Source organism: Podarcis pityusensis, assembly GCF_964106645.2.
Source record: "Podarcis pityusensis genome assembly, chromosome: 4".
NCBI classification, from domain to species: domain Eukaryota; kingdom Metazoa; phylum Chordata; class Lepidosauria; order Squamata; family Lacertidae; genus Podarcis; species Podarcis pityusensis.
In genome coordinates this window covers 6,816,238-6,835,820 of record NC_138027.1, presented here as the reverse complement: position 1 = coordinate 6,835,820, position 19,583 = coordinate 6,816,238, and the positions used below count along the sequence as shown (strand labels likewise).

Below are 19,583 nucleotides of genomic sequence, written 5' to 3'. Positions count from 1 at the left end.
TCGTCCTCTGTCGTCCCCTTCTCCTTGTGCCCTCCATCTTTCCCAACATCAGGGTCTTTTCCAGGGAGTCTTCTCTTCTCATGAGGTGGCCAAAGTCTTGGAGCCTCAGCTTCAGGATCTGTCCTTCCAGTGAGCACTCAGGGCTGATTTCCTTCAGAATGGAGAGGTTTGATCTTCTTGCAGTCCATGGGACTCTCAAGAGTCTCCTCCAGCACCATAATTCAAAAGCATCAATTCTTCGGCTATCAGCCTTCTTTATGGTCCAGCTCTCACTTCCATACATCACTACTGGGAAAACCATAGATTTTACTATACGGGCCTTTGGCCTACGATGGAGGGATTCACAGCACTACACTCCAAAAGAATCTTGCTTCTGCCCTACCCACAGCCTTAGATTCAGACAGACACCATGCTCTGCCTTCCTGATTCCCTTATACAAGACTCCTTCGCAGGTTTCTAACTCCCATCGCTTTATCTGTAGAGTGAAAGGCCCCACACATTTTGCCACCTCGCACAGATGTTTTGTGTCCTTCCTAATGCTCCATCCCCAGGCTTTCACTTCACACAGGAGGCCAGCCTAGGTTAATAAGCCTTTAACACATGCTGATTTCAGAGGATTAGCAGTGTCTAGCACACAGCTTAATCAGGGCCGGATTTAGGTTTGATGAGGCCCTAAGCTGCTGAAGGTAATGGGGCCCTTTATGAGGAAGACTCTTGTGTCTTTATTCTTTTAGGAGGGAATCTAAGGGGTCTTACCAGGAATATACCCCAATCTGGGGGTGCCAGATTGGATTGCTTAACTAAAGGGATTCAAACGAATCTGGAACTAGTTTCTTGCTGTGTAAAGTGGAACGAGTTGTGCTATATATGTGTGACTCACTAGCGTGAGTTAGGAAGGATAATATTTCATCAATATATACTCTCCTACTACCCACAACAGGGACGCGGGTGGCGCTGTGTTTAAACCACAGAGCCTAGGACTTGATCAGAAGGTTGGTGGTTTGAATCCCCGCAACAGGGTGAGCTCCCGTTGCTTGGTCCCTGCTCCTGCCCACCTAGCAGTTCGAAAGTACGTTGAAGTGCAAGTAGATAAAGAGGCACCACTCCGGCGGGAAGGTAAACGGCGTTTCTGTGCGCTGCTCTAGTTTGCCAGAAGCGGCTTAGTCATGCTGGCCACATGACCTGGAAGCTGTACACCGGCTCCCTCGGCCAATAAAGCGAGATGAGCGCCACAACCCCAGAGTCGTCCGCGACTGGACCTAATGGTCAGGGGTCCCTTTACCTTTTTTACTACCCACAACATTCCTACAGCTGTGCCTGGAGTTGCCACTGGAGACTGAATGTGGGGACCTTCGGTATCCAAGAAGGATGCTCCCACAAGGCCACACACCTGTTAAAGGTGAAGGCGCCACCTGTTCCTCCTGGCAACCAGAAACACTCTCAAGACGCTTCCAGCTGCCTAGCAAAGCTAATGTCTGCCTTTGTCTTTTGCATTTCTGGTCATACCTCGGGTTACAGACGCTTCGGGTTGCGCGATTTTGGGTTGCGCACTGCCCCGAACCCGGAAATACCGGAATGGGCTACTTCTGGTTTTCGGCCCTTGCACATGCACAGAAGCACTAAATTGTACTTTGCGCATGCGCAGAAGCGCCAAATTGCAACCCGTGCGTGCGCAGATGCAACGCTGCAGGTTGCAAACGTGCTTCCCGCACGGATCACGTTCGCAACCCGAGCAACCACTGTAGTTGAGGAAAACAGCCCTAGGCAGTTGTTAGGAGCAACGCACCCGGCGGAAAGGCGTCTAGCCTGGAGAACTGCAGCCACGATGACACACTCGGCCGAGATGCCAGGATGTCTGGAAGCTGCCCAGAGGAATTGTGATGGATTGGCAGGCAGAGCCCAGTGCCGTCTGGCCTTGGGAAGGAGGAGAACCGCAAAACCGATGTCCCATCCACGCCGTGGATTAGGTTAATAATCTCCATGTGGGCCTGTTTGCGCGGTTGCCGAGGCAACTGGCCGGGATGTTGGATGGAGAAGGAATTGTTTCGGCCAAGTGTGGAGGAGCTGAACCGCAGGCTCTCCTCCTTCTCCTCCTCAATCCTGTCTCGAGGTGGCAATTTTTAAGCTTAATTCTCTCGGCTGCTGAAGGAAACTGAATAACCAAAAAGGAAGTTTTCTACCCTCTTGTTCAAATTAGGGCTGGGCACACCATGTTAGCAGAACTTGAGTGATACTTGTAAACACAACAAATACCGTTTGTGGAGTAGACGGGAACAATAATAATAATAATAATAATTTATTATTTATACCCCGCCCATCTGGCTGGGCTTCCCCAGCCACTCTGGGCGGCTTCCCAAAAAAATATTAAAATACTGTAATACATCAAACATTAAAAGCTTCCCTAAACAGGGCTGCCTTCAGATGTCTTCTAAAACAATATTAAAGAATATAAAACTGTGCGGGGGAAACAACGACAGTATAAACAGTACAATGAGAATGATTGGAAGACTCGTTTTGTCAGAAGTCTTTTTTATTTAAGTGTTTATTTAAGTATTAATTAGGAAGTTTAAGATTTTTTTATGCATGTAAATCTGCTTTTTCTTCTTTCTTTTTTCTGTGTTTTCTGCTTTTCTTAATTGTTTTTTCTTTAATTTTCTTTTAGGAGTGTGAGATTGTAAATTCTTTGTGTATTCTTTGTATATGTGTGTAATTTAAATTAATAAAGATTATTTTAAAAAAAACAAAGTAGGGTTGGGGATGCAAACTGGGGTGGTCCCCCCCCTTTTTAGGGGGGGTTTGCTAGTATAACAGAATTTGGAGGGAACAAAATTCTCCAGCAGACTAACATGGTTAGAACGCGCGATTGGTATTTGTAACCATAATGGTAATGCATTCTTTCGATTTAGCTGCGATTCCTGCATTGCAGGGGGTTGGTCTGGATGACCTTTGGGGATCCCTTCCAACTCTACGATTGTAGGATTCTATGATTTATTAGTTGTCCTTGGGCAACTTACTAACCAGTCATCAATACTCCACACCCATTGAGAAAGCCTCAAAAATCTCATTGACCACAGCAGCAGTAAAAAAAACAAGTTTGTGGCCCGGGATAACCGCCCTTTGGCTCCTACGGGAGGAAGAGGGGCAGGAAAGACACCCAAGGTACAAAATAAATGACGATCCATCAAGTGCTCTGGTAACCTCAAGGTTGGTTACCGCAAGGCATGGGTAGGCAACCTAAGACCCGGGGGCCAGATCCGGCCCAATCACCTTCTAAATCCGGTCAGCGGACGTCCGGGAATCAGCCTGTTTTTCCATGAGTAGAATGTGTGCTTTTATTTAAAATGCACCTCTGGGTTATTTGTGGGGCCTGCCTGGTGTTTTTACACTGTTGTTTCCAGTGAAATGAGGCTGTATTTTAATGTTTTATTTTAATCTTGTTTTTAAGTTGTATTTCAATCAATTGTTTTTATATCGGGTGTTAGCCGCCCTGAGCCCGGTCTTGGCTGGGGAGGGTGGGGTATAAATAAAAAGTATTATTATTATTTACATGAGTAGAACGTGTGCTTTTATTTAAAATGCATCTCTGGGTTATTTGTGGGGCATAGGAATTCGTTCATTCCCCCCCCCAAAAAATATAGTATGGACCCCCACAAGGTCTGAGGGACAGTGGATGGGCACCCTGCTGAAAACGTTTGCTGACCCCTGCTGCAATGCGTTCTACGTAGGGCTGCCTCTGAAGACGGTTCGGAAACTTCAGTTGGTGCAGAATTCAGCAGCCAGGTTGCTCACCGGAGCAATACGGTTTGAGCATGTTACATTGATCCTGGTCCGACTGCACTGGCTAACAATTAGTTTCCAGGTCCAATTCAAAGTGCTGGTTTTGACATATAAGGCCTTAAACGGCTCAGGACCACAATACCTCAAGGACCGCCTCTTTCCAGATGAACCTACCCAGACCCTGAGATCACCTTCTGAGGCCCTTCTTCGTTTGCCTCCTCCTCAAGAGGTCCGGAGGGTAGCAACACAATAACAGGGCCTTCTCTGCAGTGGCTCCCCGTCTCTGGAATGCTCTCCCCAGGGAAGTTCGCCTGGCGCCTTCATTATACACCTTTAGGAACCAGGCAAAAACGTTCAATTTCAACCAGGTCTTTGGTTGATCTTATTGACATCCTACGCCTTTTTAAAATCTAGTTCTTTTTTGGGGGGGGGTGTTATTGGGTTGTTGTTTTTATTTTGATTAAATACAGTGAGGGGGGAAAGTATCTGAGCCCCTGCTAAATTTGCCCGTTTGCCCCCTGACGAAGAAATGACCAGTCCATAATTTTAATGGTAAGTTTATCGTAGCTGTGAGAGACAGAATAACAACAGGAAAACCCCCAGAAACCCAGAAGACAAAAGTCAGAGATGGATGTGCATTATAATGAGTGAAATAAGTATTTGATCCCCTATCAACCAGCCAGATGTCAGGCTACCTGGTATCTTCACTATATGTAATGAGTTGAGATTAGAAGCACCTGCTGTAAGGGAGAGGTCTTACCTGTAATCCCAGCTCGTTACAGTACCTCTACAAAAGACACCTGTCAACAGAAGCAATCAATCCAGCAGATTCCAAAACTGCCACCATGACCAAGGCTTCGTCAGGGGGCAAACGGGCAAATTATCAGAGGACCAAATACTTTCCCCCCTCACTGTATATTGTGGTTTTTATATTGATCATGTTCTGTGAACCGCCCTGAGACCCCTGGGTATAGGGCGGTATATAAATTCAAACAATCAATATTATTATTGTTGATATTCACAGAATTGTAGGATCTTAGAGTTGGAAGGGACCCTAGCGGTCATCTAGTCCAACCCCCTGCAATGCAGGAATCTCAGCTAAAGCATCCATGACAGATGGCCATCTAACCGCTGCTTAACAACCTCCAAGGAAGGAGAGTCCACCTTCTCCTGAGGGAGACCGTTCTACCATTGAACAGTTCTTCCTGTCAGAAAATTCTTCCTGATGTTAGCTGGAATCTCCCTTCTTGTAGCCTGAAGCCAACGACGCAAGAGATTATGATGAAAAGAAAGGAAGGTAGTAATTTGAACTAGTTAATTTTATTAGAAAGTGAATATTGGAAAATTGCAAAAATGAGATTCAATGAAAATCAGTTAGGAAGGATTCGAGGAAGTCATTTAATAATGGAAATTAATTTGGTTTTTTAATTGGAAGAAATTTTATATGTTTGTTTGTTTTTCTTCTTATATGTTTTGTTTATTGTGTTGTGTTGTATTTGTTATAAATCTGGAAAATTAATTTTAAAAAATGGAAAAAAAACCCCAAAACGACGCAAGAGCCCAGGAGCGACCCGTCCCGTTTTGCTGCATAACACGGCTTCCAGGCTCTGGCAAGATATTGCTAGAGCCCCGCAAGATCTCGCAGGGCTTTTGCGAGGTCCCGCCAGAACCTGGAAACCACTGCCGCAGCCACTTCTGCAGCAGGCCTGCCCCTTCGGTTCCGTCGCCTGAAGCGGCTGCCTCGGTTTGCCTCATGGATGGGCCGGCCCCGCAAGACCCCATTTCCTGCCTCTCCAATGCCCCCGAGCTGCTTACCCGTGGAGCGGCAAGCTCCTTGATCCTCTCCGCTTCGGCATCGCTGACAAAGTCGTGGTAGAGGGCGATGTGGGGTTGCTGGTGAACAATCTCCCTCTTCAGAGGCTGGAGCATCAGGAAGGGGGTCCCATTGGTCTCGTAGGAGCAGTAGAGGTGTTGCTGCTGATACTGGGATGGCTGGAGGAGGACCAGAGAGAGAGGGTGACGCAAGGGAACCTACCAGCAAACCAACCAACCATCAATAGGCCAATGTCTATTGCACCATAGTCATAGGCAAAAGGCCCTAGCCCAGTAGTTGGAACCAGTGAGGGCAGTGAATGTCCTGTGTGAATGTCTGGACGCAGTTGGAAGATGGATGGTGGCCAACAGATTGAGGTTGAATCCTGACAAGACAGAAGTACTGTTTTGGGGGGACGGGGCGGGCAGGTGTGGAGGACTCTGTGGTCCTGAATGAGGTAACTGTGCCCCTGAAGGACCAGGTGCGCAGCCTGGGAGTTATTTTAGACTTTGGTCCATGGAGGCGCAGGTCAATTCTGTGTCCAGGGCAGCTGTCTACCAGCTCCATCTGGTACTCAGGATGAGACCCTCCCTGCCCGCAGACTGTCTCGCCAGAGTGGTGCATGCTCTGGTTATCTCTCGCTTGGACTACTGCAATGCGCTCTACATGGGGCTACCCTTGAAGGTGACCCAGAAACTCACCCCATCAAGCGGATTCGAACCACCGACCTTCTGATCGGCAAGCCCTAGAGGTTCAGTGGTAGTTCCTTTAAAAAGATCAGTTTTATTCTATTTTTCAAAGAAACAAAAATTGTATTTTACACCCACCAAAATATCATACAGGATGATGAACCAGCAAAAGGAAAAACATGGAGGGTTGGTGATGGTTGGTTTTTTTCCTCTAAGGGGGGCTTATATTGCAAATTTGTCACTCAGCTATCACAAGCAGATCATTGGTGTTACAGTCATACCTCGGGTTACTGACACTTCAGGTTGCATTTTTTCAGGTTACGGACCACCGAAACCCGGAAGTACCGGAATGGGTTACTTCTGGTTTTGGCGATCACACATGTGCAGAAGCGCTAAATCATGCTCTGCGCATGCGCAGAAGCGCCGAATCGCAACCCGTGTGTGTGCAGACGCGCTGCTGCAGGTTACGGACGCTGCAGGTTGCGAACGTGCATCCCACATGGATCACGATCGTCCACTGTATCTATATATTTAAAAGCTCATCAGATTTCCCATGGAAATTTGGCATTTCTATCCCAAGGACACCGAAGGCGCATGGATGCTCATTCCACAATGAACACCCGTCTGATAACATCATCCTAACACTGCTGGGGTTTGTCACTATTTCGTAAAAACAAAACACCAAGGTTGGATTCCGTGCCTTTTCTGCGGCCCCACCTGAGACCCCAGAGTCTGGCACAGCTTCTCGTAAATATCTCTGGTCTCCAGCTGGGTCACGTTTGGTCTCTGCGGGGACCCCCCTTCTTCACCACTCTCAGGGTTCAGCAGCAGCAGCTTCTCGTACTTGAGAACATTCCTCGCCATCCTCTTGTTGCTTGGATCTGGTCGAGATAACAGGTGGTCTGAATCCAAAAGTGGATATACGTTTTTAAAAGGCCCCCCCCCCCCGCCCCTTTAATAGCCATCTAGCATGCAGAAATGAAGCGGTCGCCCATGTCCAGGAAAGTTCTCCCCGTGCGCCAGGTTGCCACTGAAGGCAAAGGCGCAGAGCCAGTAAGAAAAAGTTGGCAACCCGGTTTTAATTATTTGTAGCTTTTCGACTTGGCCCCATGACCGTGCCAACTTGGCCCTGCGGTCGTGGGGGCCGTGGGGGGGGGCATGTAGCGTGAATATACCTGGCATAGAAATTTGTGGGTGCCTGGTCCCTTCATGGGGAATTTTGTGGGTGCTTGGGCACCCAGAGCCCCAGAGAGTTGGCACTTACGCAGAGCAGTACTGAAGCATGGTAAGTAATGAGAATGACATTGAAGCAAAGGTTTTGCTTTGTTTTGTTTTTTGGGTTGTTGTCTTTTGATCACTTTTTGTAAACCAAAGGGTGGGTTGCCAACTGACTGTTTAAAATGTCCTGGCTTACTCTTGTACTCTCCCCCCCCCCCCATTTTTTATTTTATTTTTTTATTTTATTTTATTTTAACAAAGTAATAAGAATAGATAAATAAGAATAAAAATGTGCACCCCACCATTGAGACCATTCCATTGCAACTATCCAACCTCCCAAAATTTCAACACCTCTTGCCATGGTTTGACCCCTTTCCATTTTAACAGTACAAAATTCTACAAACACCCTCCACACACCCTCAAAATCATTTCTCCTGCGTATTAATTTATCATTAATAGCTATATCCCACACCTCTTTATACCATTCTTCCATTTTATATTCTGCTTGCCCCTTCCGCTTCCTAGCTATAAGAATGCATGCAGCTGTCAATAAATTTGTGAGTGAGTCCTTCACAGCCTGCAAACCTTCCACCCCATCGTAGATTGATAATAACGCTACTTCTGGACTTTTGCTCAGCTTTAACCCACGGATTTCTGTCATCTCCTTAAACACCCTTTGCCAGAAAAATTGTACATATTTACACCCCCACCACATGTGAACACAATTCCTTTGTTTATTTGATTTAATCTTGCCCCTTCCACTTCCTAGCTATAATAATGCGTGCAGTTGTCAATAAATTTGTGAGCGAGTCCTTCATGCTCTTGTACTTTTAAGAGCAGCTGCATTCAGCTGAAAAGCTTCATGGCAAGAAACTGAACACAATCACCTGCTAACTGAATGGCTGTTAGTTAGAGGCTGTGGTTCAAAAGCTAGCAGCTCTAGTGGTTTTTATGCAGGTAGAATTAGGTGGGTCTTTGGCCCACTGCAGCCAACTCCCTTTACCTTCTGATTCTACGGATGTTAAGTTATTTGAGAATCTCTGCAATAGAGAGAGAGATGATTTCAATGTCCATTAATGATACATAAAATCCTTACCAGGAGACAGCATTACTTTCCAGTTAGGTAACCCAGAATAAATGTGGAATCTCTGCTCCTTTTTCAAATGGAGGGTTCTTAGTTGTGTAGGGAATTTCAGTAGGAAACAAGTCATATCTGCTGAAAGTCCATTTTCACGGCTATGAAAGGTGCAGTATTTTTTTGTTTACATTTTAATGTTCCTCTGATATTTACTTCCCTATGTTCAACCCGGAATCCCTTATTCCCTGGGAGAAAAATGCCCCGGCTGGTTTGAACAGAAACTGTCCCCCCCCCCCCCCCAGTTATGAAGGCCCACTGATGATTGTGCAATTTATGAGGAGAGCATCTAATCCTTTAAAGCTTGATGTTTGGAGTGACTAAGTAACATTCTTCAGTCTGACAGGATCTGGACAAGAAGCACATACCGTAGTGAAGAAATTCTTGGGAAAGGCTTAAGGCATGAGAGATGTTTCCTGCCTTTAAAAAATGAAGAGGGGAGAAAGCAAAAAGTTAGATTTCTGGGGGGAAATAGATACTCAAGCTGACATGAAAGCAAAGTGTGTGTGTCTGTGTTTGGAGGCTATTCTTACTCAGCGAATGGGGAGGGTTGCACTCTACACATGCTCAGAGGAACACCTGATTTAGACTTGAAAGAAAGATGAAAGATGGTTCATAGGGAGTCAGGGCATGCTGTCAAGTGTCACCCAGGGTCCCAAGTGAACAATTCAGTCTTCCATTGCCAGGCAAGCTGAATATTCCCTGCAGGGAGTTCCACCAGTGTGACAGCAGAGGCGAGCAGCACACTGTGAGTGTCTGGAGGCGGTTGGAGGATGGATGGCTGCTAAAAGATTGAGGTTGAATCCCGACAAGTACTGTTTTTGAGGGACAGGGGGTGGGTGGGTGTGGAGGATTCCCTGATCCTGAATGGGGTAACTGTGCCCCCGAAGGACCAGGTGCGCAGCCTGGGAGTCATTTTGGACTCACAGCTGTCCATGGAGGCACAGGTCAATTCTGTGTCCAGGGCAGCTGTTTATCAGCTCTATCTGGTACGCAGGATGAGACCCTCCCTGCCCGCGGGCTGTCTCGCCAGAGTGGTGCATGCTCTGATTATCTCCCGCTTGGACTACTGCAATGCGCTCTATGTGGGGCTACCTTTGAAGGTGACCCGGAAACTACAACTAATCCAGAATGCGGCAGCTAGACTGGTGACTGGGAGCGGCCACCGAGACCACATAACACAGGTCCTGGAAGACCTACATTGGCTCCCAGTATGTTTCCAAGCACAATTCAAAGTGTTGGTGCTGACCTTGAAAGCCCTAAACGGCTTCGGTCCAGTATATCTGAAGGAGTGTCTCCACCCCTATCGTTCTACCCAGATGCTGAGGTCCAGCTCCGAGGACCTTCTGGCAGTTCCCTCATTGTGAGAAGTGAGGTTACAGGGAACCAGACAGAGGGCCTTCTCGGTGGTGGCGCCCACCCTGTGGAATGGGCAGGGTATAAATAATAAATTATTACTATCCCACCCTCCTCCCCTCCTTGAGTGAATCATCTTGTGCAGAATGTGGTATGTGACACTAGTCAAGTGCAACATTCCTTGTTTTCCTAGAGTGGACATGCAAGGGGATGTTTGGTCCAGCCAGTCGAAAACTTCCTGTTTCCTCCTGGCTGGGGCATACTTCCTCTGCATGTGACTAGAGGTGGGTGTGACCTTACCTGCGCAGGTAAGAAAAGGACAAGTCATGGAGCACACCTCCTCTCTTTGACTTCATTAGAAGCAGCTTCGTAGAAGCAGCAGCCTTTTATCTAGAGATGCTCTGTTGGCTGAAACGCAACAGAGGACAAAGAGACTATCTCCAATAGTTCTACATGTATATACTTTGTAACTAAGTCTGCCTTCAGGGATCCACTGTGAACTGATGGTGTGAGTAAATATCCTTTATATACTTTAAATAAGACTGCCATGTGTTTATTCTTTTTAAGAGGGACAATAAGGGAATTTACCAGGAACACACAATTCAATACTGAATTGTATGATAGCGAGAGGCTTACACAAGCCTGCAACCAGCTACCCCCTGTGTGTTAAAAGGGGAATTGAAGTGAATGGCGTGAGGCAGGAGCTGGTAATGCCGGTGAGCTGTGCATAAGCAAGCTGCCAGCTAGCTCTGCTGAGGCTCTTTTTATTGAACAACAAACCCCTGTGTTGCCGAAGTAGTCAGTGAATAACAACGTAGGACGGTGCTCCCTGATAATCTGACTGTTTCGCTGGAATATACATATTCTCATGACCACTGCTCCTTGTGCATTTTTCTAATCTATGGGTTGTGCTGAAGAAGATTCCAGCGAAACAGACAGATTATCCGGGATCACTGTCCTACGTTGTTATTCACTTACTACTTCGGCACCATGAACGCCTAAAAAAGTTTTACCGCTTAGCCCACAGGATAGCATCGATTACCTTGTTTCAACCATAGACTTATTATACTTCTACGGACTTTCAAAGATTGACAGACGTGTGCTCATTTGATCTCAAACATATTAGAGAATTTACAAGTGTACACATTTTGTTTTGGTTGTACTAAATCATGAATGCTATGCAATAAGAATTGCAGTGCTATCTAGTATACTGGTCTTCGTGTTGCTTGTATTGTTTGTTGAGGCTCTTTTTACTAGCACAATATGCAAAACCAGTCAGATACATTTTGGACTGTGCCCTTTACATCTTCCAGTCACGAGATCGTGGGGTGATACAAAGTTATTTTGGCACCTGTTTCCAGCACGTCACTTTCCCCCTGAACAATGTATGACGAAGGAGACCAAGGTCACAGACGGGACACGGCAGACCACTGAGAAAGCCAAAGGTTAGATAGAGGGCATGATGTTCAGACAGCTGTGGCTTGTCTGCGGGTGGAAGTGTGCTCCACACCCGGCGATCATTCCTTCAGGGAATGTAACCTCTACTAAGTAAAGGGACTTGCTAATGGAAGTTTTGATGCCGAAGAATGGATGCTTTTGAATTATGGTGCTGGAGGAAACTCTTGAGAGTCCCATGGACTGCAAGAAGATCAAACCTATCCATTCTGAAGGAAATCAGCCCTGAGTGCTCACTGGAAGGACAGATCCTGAAGCTGAGGCTCCAAGACTTTGGCCACCTCATGAGAAGAGAAGACTCCCTGGAAAAGACCCTGATGTTGGGAAAGATGGAGGGCACAAGGAGAAGGGGACGACAGAGGACGAGATGGTGGGACAGTGTTCTCGAAGCTACCAGCATGAGTTTGACCAAACTGCGGGAGGCAGTGGAAGACAGGAGGGCCTGGCGTGCTCTGGTCCAGGGGGTCACGAAGAGTCGGACACGACTAAATGACTAAACAACAACTACAACAATGGAAGTTAGGAAGGACATTAATAAACAATATATCCTCTCCTGCCTCCCTGAACATTCCCACACAGAATCAGCATGGAAGTTGGGCAGGACAAGCGGAAGTTGTGCAGAAGGACTGTAGCTCGGTGTCAGCGCATCTGCGTTCATGAGGCAGGCTCCAAATTCAATCTCCAGTGTGGCATCTCCCCTGCCTGGAGAGCTGCTGCAGACAGTACTGAGCTAGATGGACAGAGAGTCCAACTCGGTAAAGGCAGCAGCTCCCTGTGTCCTCTTGCAGCATCCCGTCTTACCTTGAAATAAGAAAAAGCCAGGTGGTCCAGGGCATCTTCAAGGCTCCCCTCGTCTTCCGTGTTCCAGCTCCCGTAGGAAACGCGGAAGAGGCTCACGGCCTCCTCCAGCCACAGAATGGAGTGGTAATAATCTTCCATGTCGTAGGCAACCTGGAAGAAACCAGGAACGGTAAGAGAAAGCCCTTAGGAACTTGGGACCCCTTTAACCTGCGAAATCACTCGCTAGATGAGGAGTTTTGCCTGCATAATTTCTACTGCTGCCGTTGCCGTGAACCAATGCAAAATTTTAAGTAAGTACAGTGGTACCTTGGTTCTCAAACTTAAACCGTTCTGGAAGCCTATTCCGAAACCAAAGTGTTCCAAAACCAAGGTGCGCTTTACCATAGAAAGTAATGCAAAAGGGATTAATCCGTTCCAGACATTTAAAAACAACCCCTAAAACAGCAATTTAACATGAATTTTACTATCTAATGAGACCACTGATCCATAAAATGAAAGCAATAATCAATGTGCTGTACTATGAAATAAATAAGACAGTATTGAAGATGATATTTTGTTTTCTTACCTGCACTGATGATAGTCATTGTTTGGATGGGGGTCTTTTATCCATTTCCGCAGGCACACAATCAATCAATCAATCAATCAATCGGTAGCTGAACTGGGTTCCACACAGTCACAAAAACAAATTAACCAAAAAAGCCTCCAAAACAAAAACGCAAAATAAATAGCAAAAACAAAAGCACCAAACTTAATCCATTCCGGAGGTCCGTTTGACTTCCAAAATGTTCAAAAACCAAGGCGCAGCTTCTGATTGGTGCAGATGCCCTGGAAACAATAGCCGACAGCCACAATGGACGTTCAGCTTCCAAAAAACGTTCAAAAACCGGAACACTTACTTCCGGGTTTTCGGCATTTGAGAACCAAGGTACCACTGTAAAATATATTTTTAAACTTTGTATTGTTTGTGTTTCTGTTTGTATTGTTTATTTGTGTTATAAAATGAATAAAAAAATTTGGGGGGGGGGAGTTGCTGCCTGCTTCTTTGTTAAGCAGGGCGAAAAAGGGAGAGCCAGTTGAGTAAAGGTAAAGGGGTAAAGGGACCCCTGACCATTAGGTCCAGTCGTGGCCGACTCTGGGGTTGCGGTGCTCATCTCGCTTTACTGGCCGAGGGAGCCGGCGTACAGCTTCTGGGTCATGTGGCCAGCATGACTAAGCCGCTTCTGGCGAACCAGAGCAGCGCACGGAAACGCCGTTTACCTTCCCGCCGGAGCGATACCTATTTATCTACTTGCACTTTGATGTGCTTTTGAACTGCTAGGTTGGCAGGAGCAGGGACCGAGCAACGGGAGCTCACCCCGTCGCGGAGATTCGAACCACCAACCTTCTGATTGTTAAGTCCTAGGCTCTGTGGTTTAACCCACAGCACCAACTTTGTAGCTAATTCGTAATTTTGCAGCCTAATTCCTATGCTTTTAATTTGTTGGCAAGGATGGGATTTTTAACCTACACACTTGGGTGCCTGGAGGCATAAATTGCAATTAATATAGCTCGCACAGCGCAACCCTATCGACCCCTTGCCTCTTAGCATGCCTGCCAGGTAATCCCACTGACCTCCAGGGGGTCTGTTACTGCCCCCTTTGGAAACCACTGACCTGCCCCCCTCACCTTGCCAATATGGAAACAGTCGTCGGCGGACAGGGAGAAATCCTGGCTGGGGTTGTAGACGTCCGGAAGCGGAGCATTGCTAACCCTCTGGAATTTCCCTTTGGCCAAGCCCTTCACGCTCAGGGAGTAGACATCTTGCAGGCGCATCACCCCCCGGGCAGCTCCTTCCAGGTCCTCAAAGATGGGCAACTCCTCCTCCAACCGTTGGTAGCCATTCTTCAGTGCTGAGAACAAAAGGTAAAAAAAAACGGTGAAGGATCCCTGGATGGTTGAAATATACTCGGAGTCGAGTGTGGATTTCATGCTCTTTATTCAGCTCATAGTAGTGAGGAATGAAAGTTTCCCCAAAATATCTGCTTTATTTACACAATGGGCCCCACGTGATTGGCTAATTCCGGGATTCTCCTGTAGACCAATCAGGTTGTGGATTCACTTCCACCTAGAGCTGGATTGGGTGGCTCCTGTGGACCAATCAGACTGCTGCATTGATCTAGGACCAACCAGACTGCTGCATTTTGGATCCTATTGTTCTAGGACCAATCAGACTGCTGCATTTTGGATCCTATTCAACTCAGTACATAACAATGGTTAAGTCCAGTCGCAGATGACTCTGGGGTTGCGGTGCTCATCTCGCTTTATTGGCCGAGGAAGCCGGCGTTTGTCCACAGACAGCTTTCCGGGTCATGTGGCCAGCAGGACTAAACCGCTTCTGGTGCAACTGGACACTGTGACGGAACCCAGAGCACAGGGAAACACTGTTTACCTTCCCGCCACAGCGGTACCTATTTATCTAATTGCACTGGTGTGCTTTGGAACTGCTAGGTTGGCAGGAGCTGGGACAGAGCAACAGAGGCTCACCCCGTCGCAGGGATTCGAACTGCCAACCTTCTGATCAGCAAGCCCAAGAGGCTCAGTGGTTTAGACCACAGGGTCACCCGTGTCCCTATCAAGATAAAGGTAAAAGGTAAAGGACCCCTGGATGGTTAAGTGCAGTCAAAGGTTTGCGGTGCTTATCTCACTTTCAGGCCGAGGGAGCCAGCATTTGTCCGCAGATAGCTTTCCAGGTCATGTGGCCATCAGGACTAAACTGCATCTGGTGCAATGGAACACCGTGACAGAAACAAGAGCAGCGTGCAGAAATGCCGTTTACCTTCCCGCCTGAGGGGTACCTATTTATCTACTTGCACTTTGACATGCTTTCGAACTGCTAGGTTGGCAGGAGCAGGGACCAAGCAATGGGAGCTCACCCCGTCGGGGGGATTCGAACCACAGACCTTCTGATCAGCAAGCCCAAGAGGCTCAGTGGTTTAGACCACAGGGCCACCCGTGTTCCTGCTGAGAACAATACCAATCCCTCCTTGGTACCAAGCCTTAACAATAGGGGCAGGGTAAAAAATTTAAAAAATTCCTTCCCGTAGCACCTTAGAGACCAAATAAGTTTGTTATTGGTATGAGCTTTCGTGTGCATGCACACTTCTTCAGATACCTGCCTTCATAATAAATCATTTTTATTTATTTTTTTGAATTTACATTTCAAAATATTCATTTTAACAGTCTTAAACCAATGACTTCCCTTCTTCTCTTTCCGTGGTTCATTTTGCATACCGTACATCCCTGCATATTTTACATGAACTAAACCATTCCGTATTCCATTATTGCATCCATCAAAACTGATTTACACTGTTGAATTTATCTTAGTGCTGCCAGTGTTTTTAAATGTACACAATTTCCACCCACATATTCAGTAAACATTTTCCAGTCTTCTTTAAATGTATGTTCTTCTTGTTCTCTTATTCTGTATGTTAAATCTGTAAGCTGCACATATTTCATCAGTTTGTTGCCATCCTTCTTTAGCTGGGACCTCGCTGGTTTTCCATTTTGGGGCTAACAAAACATGGGCTGCAGTAGTGGCGTACATAAATAGTCTTTTTTGAGATGTTGAAAATATCAATAATAAAAAAATGGGTTTGAAATAGAAATGGATTTGTAAACTAAATGAATACTTTACTCTGGCAAAACTAACAGCTATTATAAGAAACCAATCGAATCAAAAATTAAAATTAAAAAAGGAGTGGGAATATTTTGATGAATATATGGTAAAATATCGCTCAAAAAAAGATATGATAATATGCCTAGATTAAAATGTAAAGTATCTGAGGGAAGGTAAACTAGTAAGGAAAGATAATAAGAACATATAGAAGATTTGAGAAGATTGTAAATGTAAAGATAAATGTAATCTCAGAATGTAGAGGAAATCGAGTGGGGTGGAGGGAAGCAGGGGGAGGGACAAAAGAATATTCAGTCAGCTAGCCCTGGGGATTATCTAACTGATTTTTGAATTTTATTGTTATTCATGTTTTTATACCGCATTTTATGCTGCTTTTATAATTAAGTGTTTTAAAGTGTTTAAATTTGTTGTTAGCCGCCCTGAGCCTGGTTTTTGAACCGGGAAGGGGCAGAGTATAAATAAATAAAATATTATTATTATTAATTAATTAATTAATTAATTAATTAATTAATATTATGGAGGATGTGGTGATGGCTTTGGTTTATTTATATTGTGATGTAATATGGGAAAAACCAATAAAATACAGTATTGGAAAGGGGGGGTAGTCTTTTTTGACACCTAAGAATTTCCCTCTGAATTATCCCCAACAAAAAGGACTCTGGGTTTTAGGGGGGAAAGGTACATTTTTATTTTTTTTAAAGGTGCCTTTTTTAAAAAAAAGGTCCATCTATCTCAGGGCTGCCCGTACTGGCCGGCAGCTGCTGCCCAGAGTTTCAGGAAGGCAACATTCCTACCTAGAGATGCTACTGTGGCTTGAACCCGGGACCTTCTGCAAGCCAAGCAGGTGTCCTACCACGATGCAATGAACCTTCTCCAAATGCCCATCGCTATCACTGTTATATTCCCAGCACCTAAACAGTATGCCCTGCCTTCAGCCCACATACCTTGGGCGTTCTCGCTGGCTTCCACGCTGTACACCACGTTCAGCCAGTCCGACTGCAACCTCTTGATGAGCGTGTAGGCCAGTAAAGGGTTAACCACGGTACTGCCCGCGCCTTGGTGCAAGGCCTGGATCTTCCTGTAGAATCTGGTTGGGGAGGAAGGCATGAAGAAGGATATTATTCACAATTAGACAAGACTCAGGAGGAGAGGGCTATGGAAGGCTCCTATGGAAGGCTCCACAGTCGGAGGCAGCGATACTAGCCTAGTTGTGGCAGCTAGACTGGGGACTGGGAGCGGCCGCCGAGACCATATAACACTGGTCTTGAAAGACCTACACTGGCTCCCAGTACGTTTCCAAGCACAATTCAAAGTGTTGGTGCTGACCTTGAAAGCCCTAAGCCAGGGCTTTAAAGGACCAGGTGCACAGCCTGGGAGTCATTTTGGACTCACCACTGTCCATGGAGGCGCAGGTCAATTCTGTGTCCAGGGCAGCTGTCTACCAGCTCCATCTGGTACGCAGGATGAGACCCTACCTGCCTGCAGACTGTCTCGCCAGAGTGGTGCATGCTCTGGTTATCTCCCGCTGCAATGGGCTCTACGTGGGGCTACCTTTGAAGGTGACCCGGAAACTACAGCTAATCCAGAATGCGGCAGCTGGACTGGGGAGTGGGAGTTCAAAGTGTTGGTGCTGACCTTTAAAGCCCTAAATGGCCTTGGTCCAGTATACCCGAAGGAGCGTCTCCACCCCCATTGTTCAGCCCGGACACTGAGGTCCAGCTCTGAGGGCCTTCTGGAGGTTCCCTCCCTGTGAGAATTAAGGTTACAGGGAACCAGGCAGAGGGCCTTCTCGGTGGTGGCACCCGCCCTGTGGAACGCCCTCCCATCAGATGTGAAGGAAATAAACAACTACGTGACTTTTAGAAGACATCTGAAGGCAGCCCTGATCAAGGAAGTTTTTAATGTGTGACATTTTGATGTATTTTCAATCTTTGTTGGAAGCCTCCCAGAGTGGCTGGGGCGGCCCAGCCAGATGGGCGGGGTACAAATAATAAATTATTATTATTATTATTATTATTATTATTATTATTATTAATGGTCAGGGGTCCCTTTACCTTTTATACATTTTAATCCACTAACTATAATAAATTATTATTATTATTGTTATTATTATTATTATTATTATTATTATTATTATTATTATTATTCTGAGTCCCAGTTGCTGGAAACTGCAGGAGTGGAGAGTTGCTCTTGTGCTTGCAGGCTTCCCAGAAGCCTCTGGTTGGTCACTGTAAGAACAGGATAATAATAATAATAATAATAATAATAATAGTAATAAATTTTATTTATACCCTGCCCTCCCCAGCCAGAGCCAGGCTCAGGGCGGCTAACACCAGTAAAATTACAGTAAAAACATAATTGGGGGGGGGGGACAATTTAAAATACAGGTGCTGTACTAGATGGGTCATTGGCCTGATCCTGTATTTCCTAAAACTGAAAAGTCACAAACTCTGCAAACTTTCTTCATACAGGCATCGTTTCATCCCCTGGATCATTTTAATTTTCTGAACCTTTTCCAATGGAAATATATATCTAATGTGTTTTTACTTATTGTCAGAGCTGGCTCCAGGTCCCAGCTCACAGAGGACCAACGCTAGCCGGCAGTAATGTACAAAAGTCTTTATTGAAGTACAGTTTCCATTTTCAAGCCGCAGCGCCCCAGCTCTACGTCTAGGGGTTAGATCGGCGAAGCTCCATCTGAGTCTCCGCCCCCTGTACACCAGTTTAAGATTCTAGCCTTACTCCACCTCTTCCGTCTCTCCTTTCTCCTCTGGGTCCTGCTACCCCCCGGGGTCCCTTCCTTCCTGGATTCTTCTGACGCTGACGTTGACCCCCCTGACTCCTCCCCGTCTTTTCGGCGGGCTTTGGGACCTGGCTCCCTATCCGGGCTGCCAACTGCGCCGCCCTCCTGTACATTTGAACTTGGCCGCGCGCCCAGCCTTCAACCTTCCTCTCGACCGTTTCCTCGCTCCCCGATGGAGGCGTGGCCAATCCTGACTCATGTCCTCCCACTGGCAGTGCGCCGCCTGATCCCGATGCCTGGGACTCCTCCCCCCTACTGCACTCTGGTGTGGACGCTGGTCCTGATTTCCAACTGCTTCTCTCTGAGTCCCCTCTGGCCCCTTCTTCCTGGGGTGTCCCCCTCGGCACCCCCCTTGCTCTGACCATGGGAGCCCCTTTCTGTGAATCTTCCGATTCGCTGGAAAGACTCAGAGACCTCGGACCGCTGTCATCGCTAACATTACCTTCGGACTCCTCCCCCTCGCTCTCTATTTCCTCCCTTTCCTGTGCCTCTGCTCCTGAACCCCTGACATCCATCCCCCCCTCGAAGCCCCCCCTTCCCCCCTCCCCTCCTTCAGGTGTGGGTACTGGGTGCTCCGTCGTTGTGGGGGTGAGTGCCGGATACAGTTCGTCCCCCGTGGCGTGCATCCAGCCGGATAAGTCCGGCTCGTCCTCCGTGCTCTCGCCGACCTCGATTTCCTCTGCTTCCATCTCTTTGCCGCCGTGCTCGAACCCAAGGTCCTCCCCCAACACGTCCATGTCCGTCTCTCCCCCGGTCTCCTCCGGGGACGTTGCCTGCCAAGGACCCCCCAGCCACTTCCTGCGCCACTGCTCCTCTGGTCGATTGTCCCACCAATAGGAACGGTCTGAGGCAGACCCCGAGGG

At 46.9% G+C, this 19,583-nt stretch overlaps 1 protein-coding gene across 2 annotated transcripts in view; it reads right to left on the bottom strand.

Moving 5' to 3' along the window:
- The window catches only part of P4HA3 (prolyl 4-hydroxylase subunit alpha 3), a 40,553-nt gene that overhangs the window by 11,084 nt on the left and 9,886 nt on the right, over positions 1-19,583 (bottom strand). Inside the window, exons 2-7 of one of the 2 annotated variants that reach the window (XM_081002171.1) lie at positions 16,862-17,004; positions 13,910-14,133; positions 12,245-12,394; positions 9,001-9,052; positions 6,997-7,160; positions 5,593-5,769 (exon numbers count right to left, since the gene is read on the bottom strand). In XM_081002171.1, the coding sequence (XP_080858297.1) occupies positions 5,593-5,769; positions 6,997-7,160; positions 9,001-9,052; positions 12,245-12,394; positions 13,910-14,133; positions 16,862-17,004 (910 nt within the window). The remainder of the gene's footprint in view (positions 1-5,592; positions 5,770-6,996; positions 7,161-9,000; positions 9,053-12,244; positions 12,395-13,909; positions 14,134-16,861; positions 17,005-19,583) is intronic. The other variant, XM_081002172.1, reaches the window with a different exon arrangement.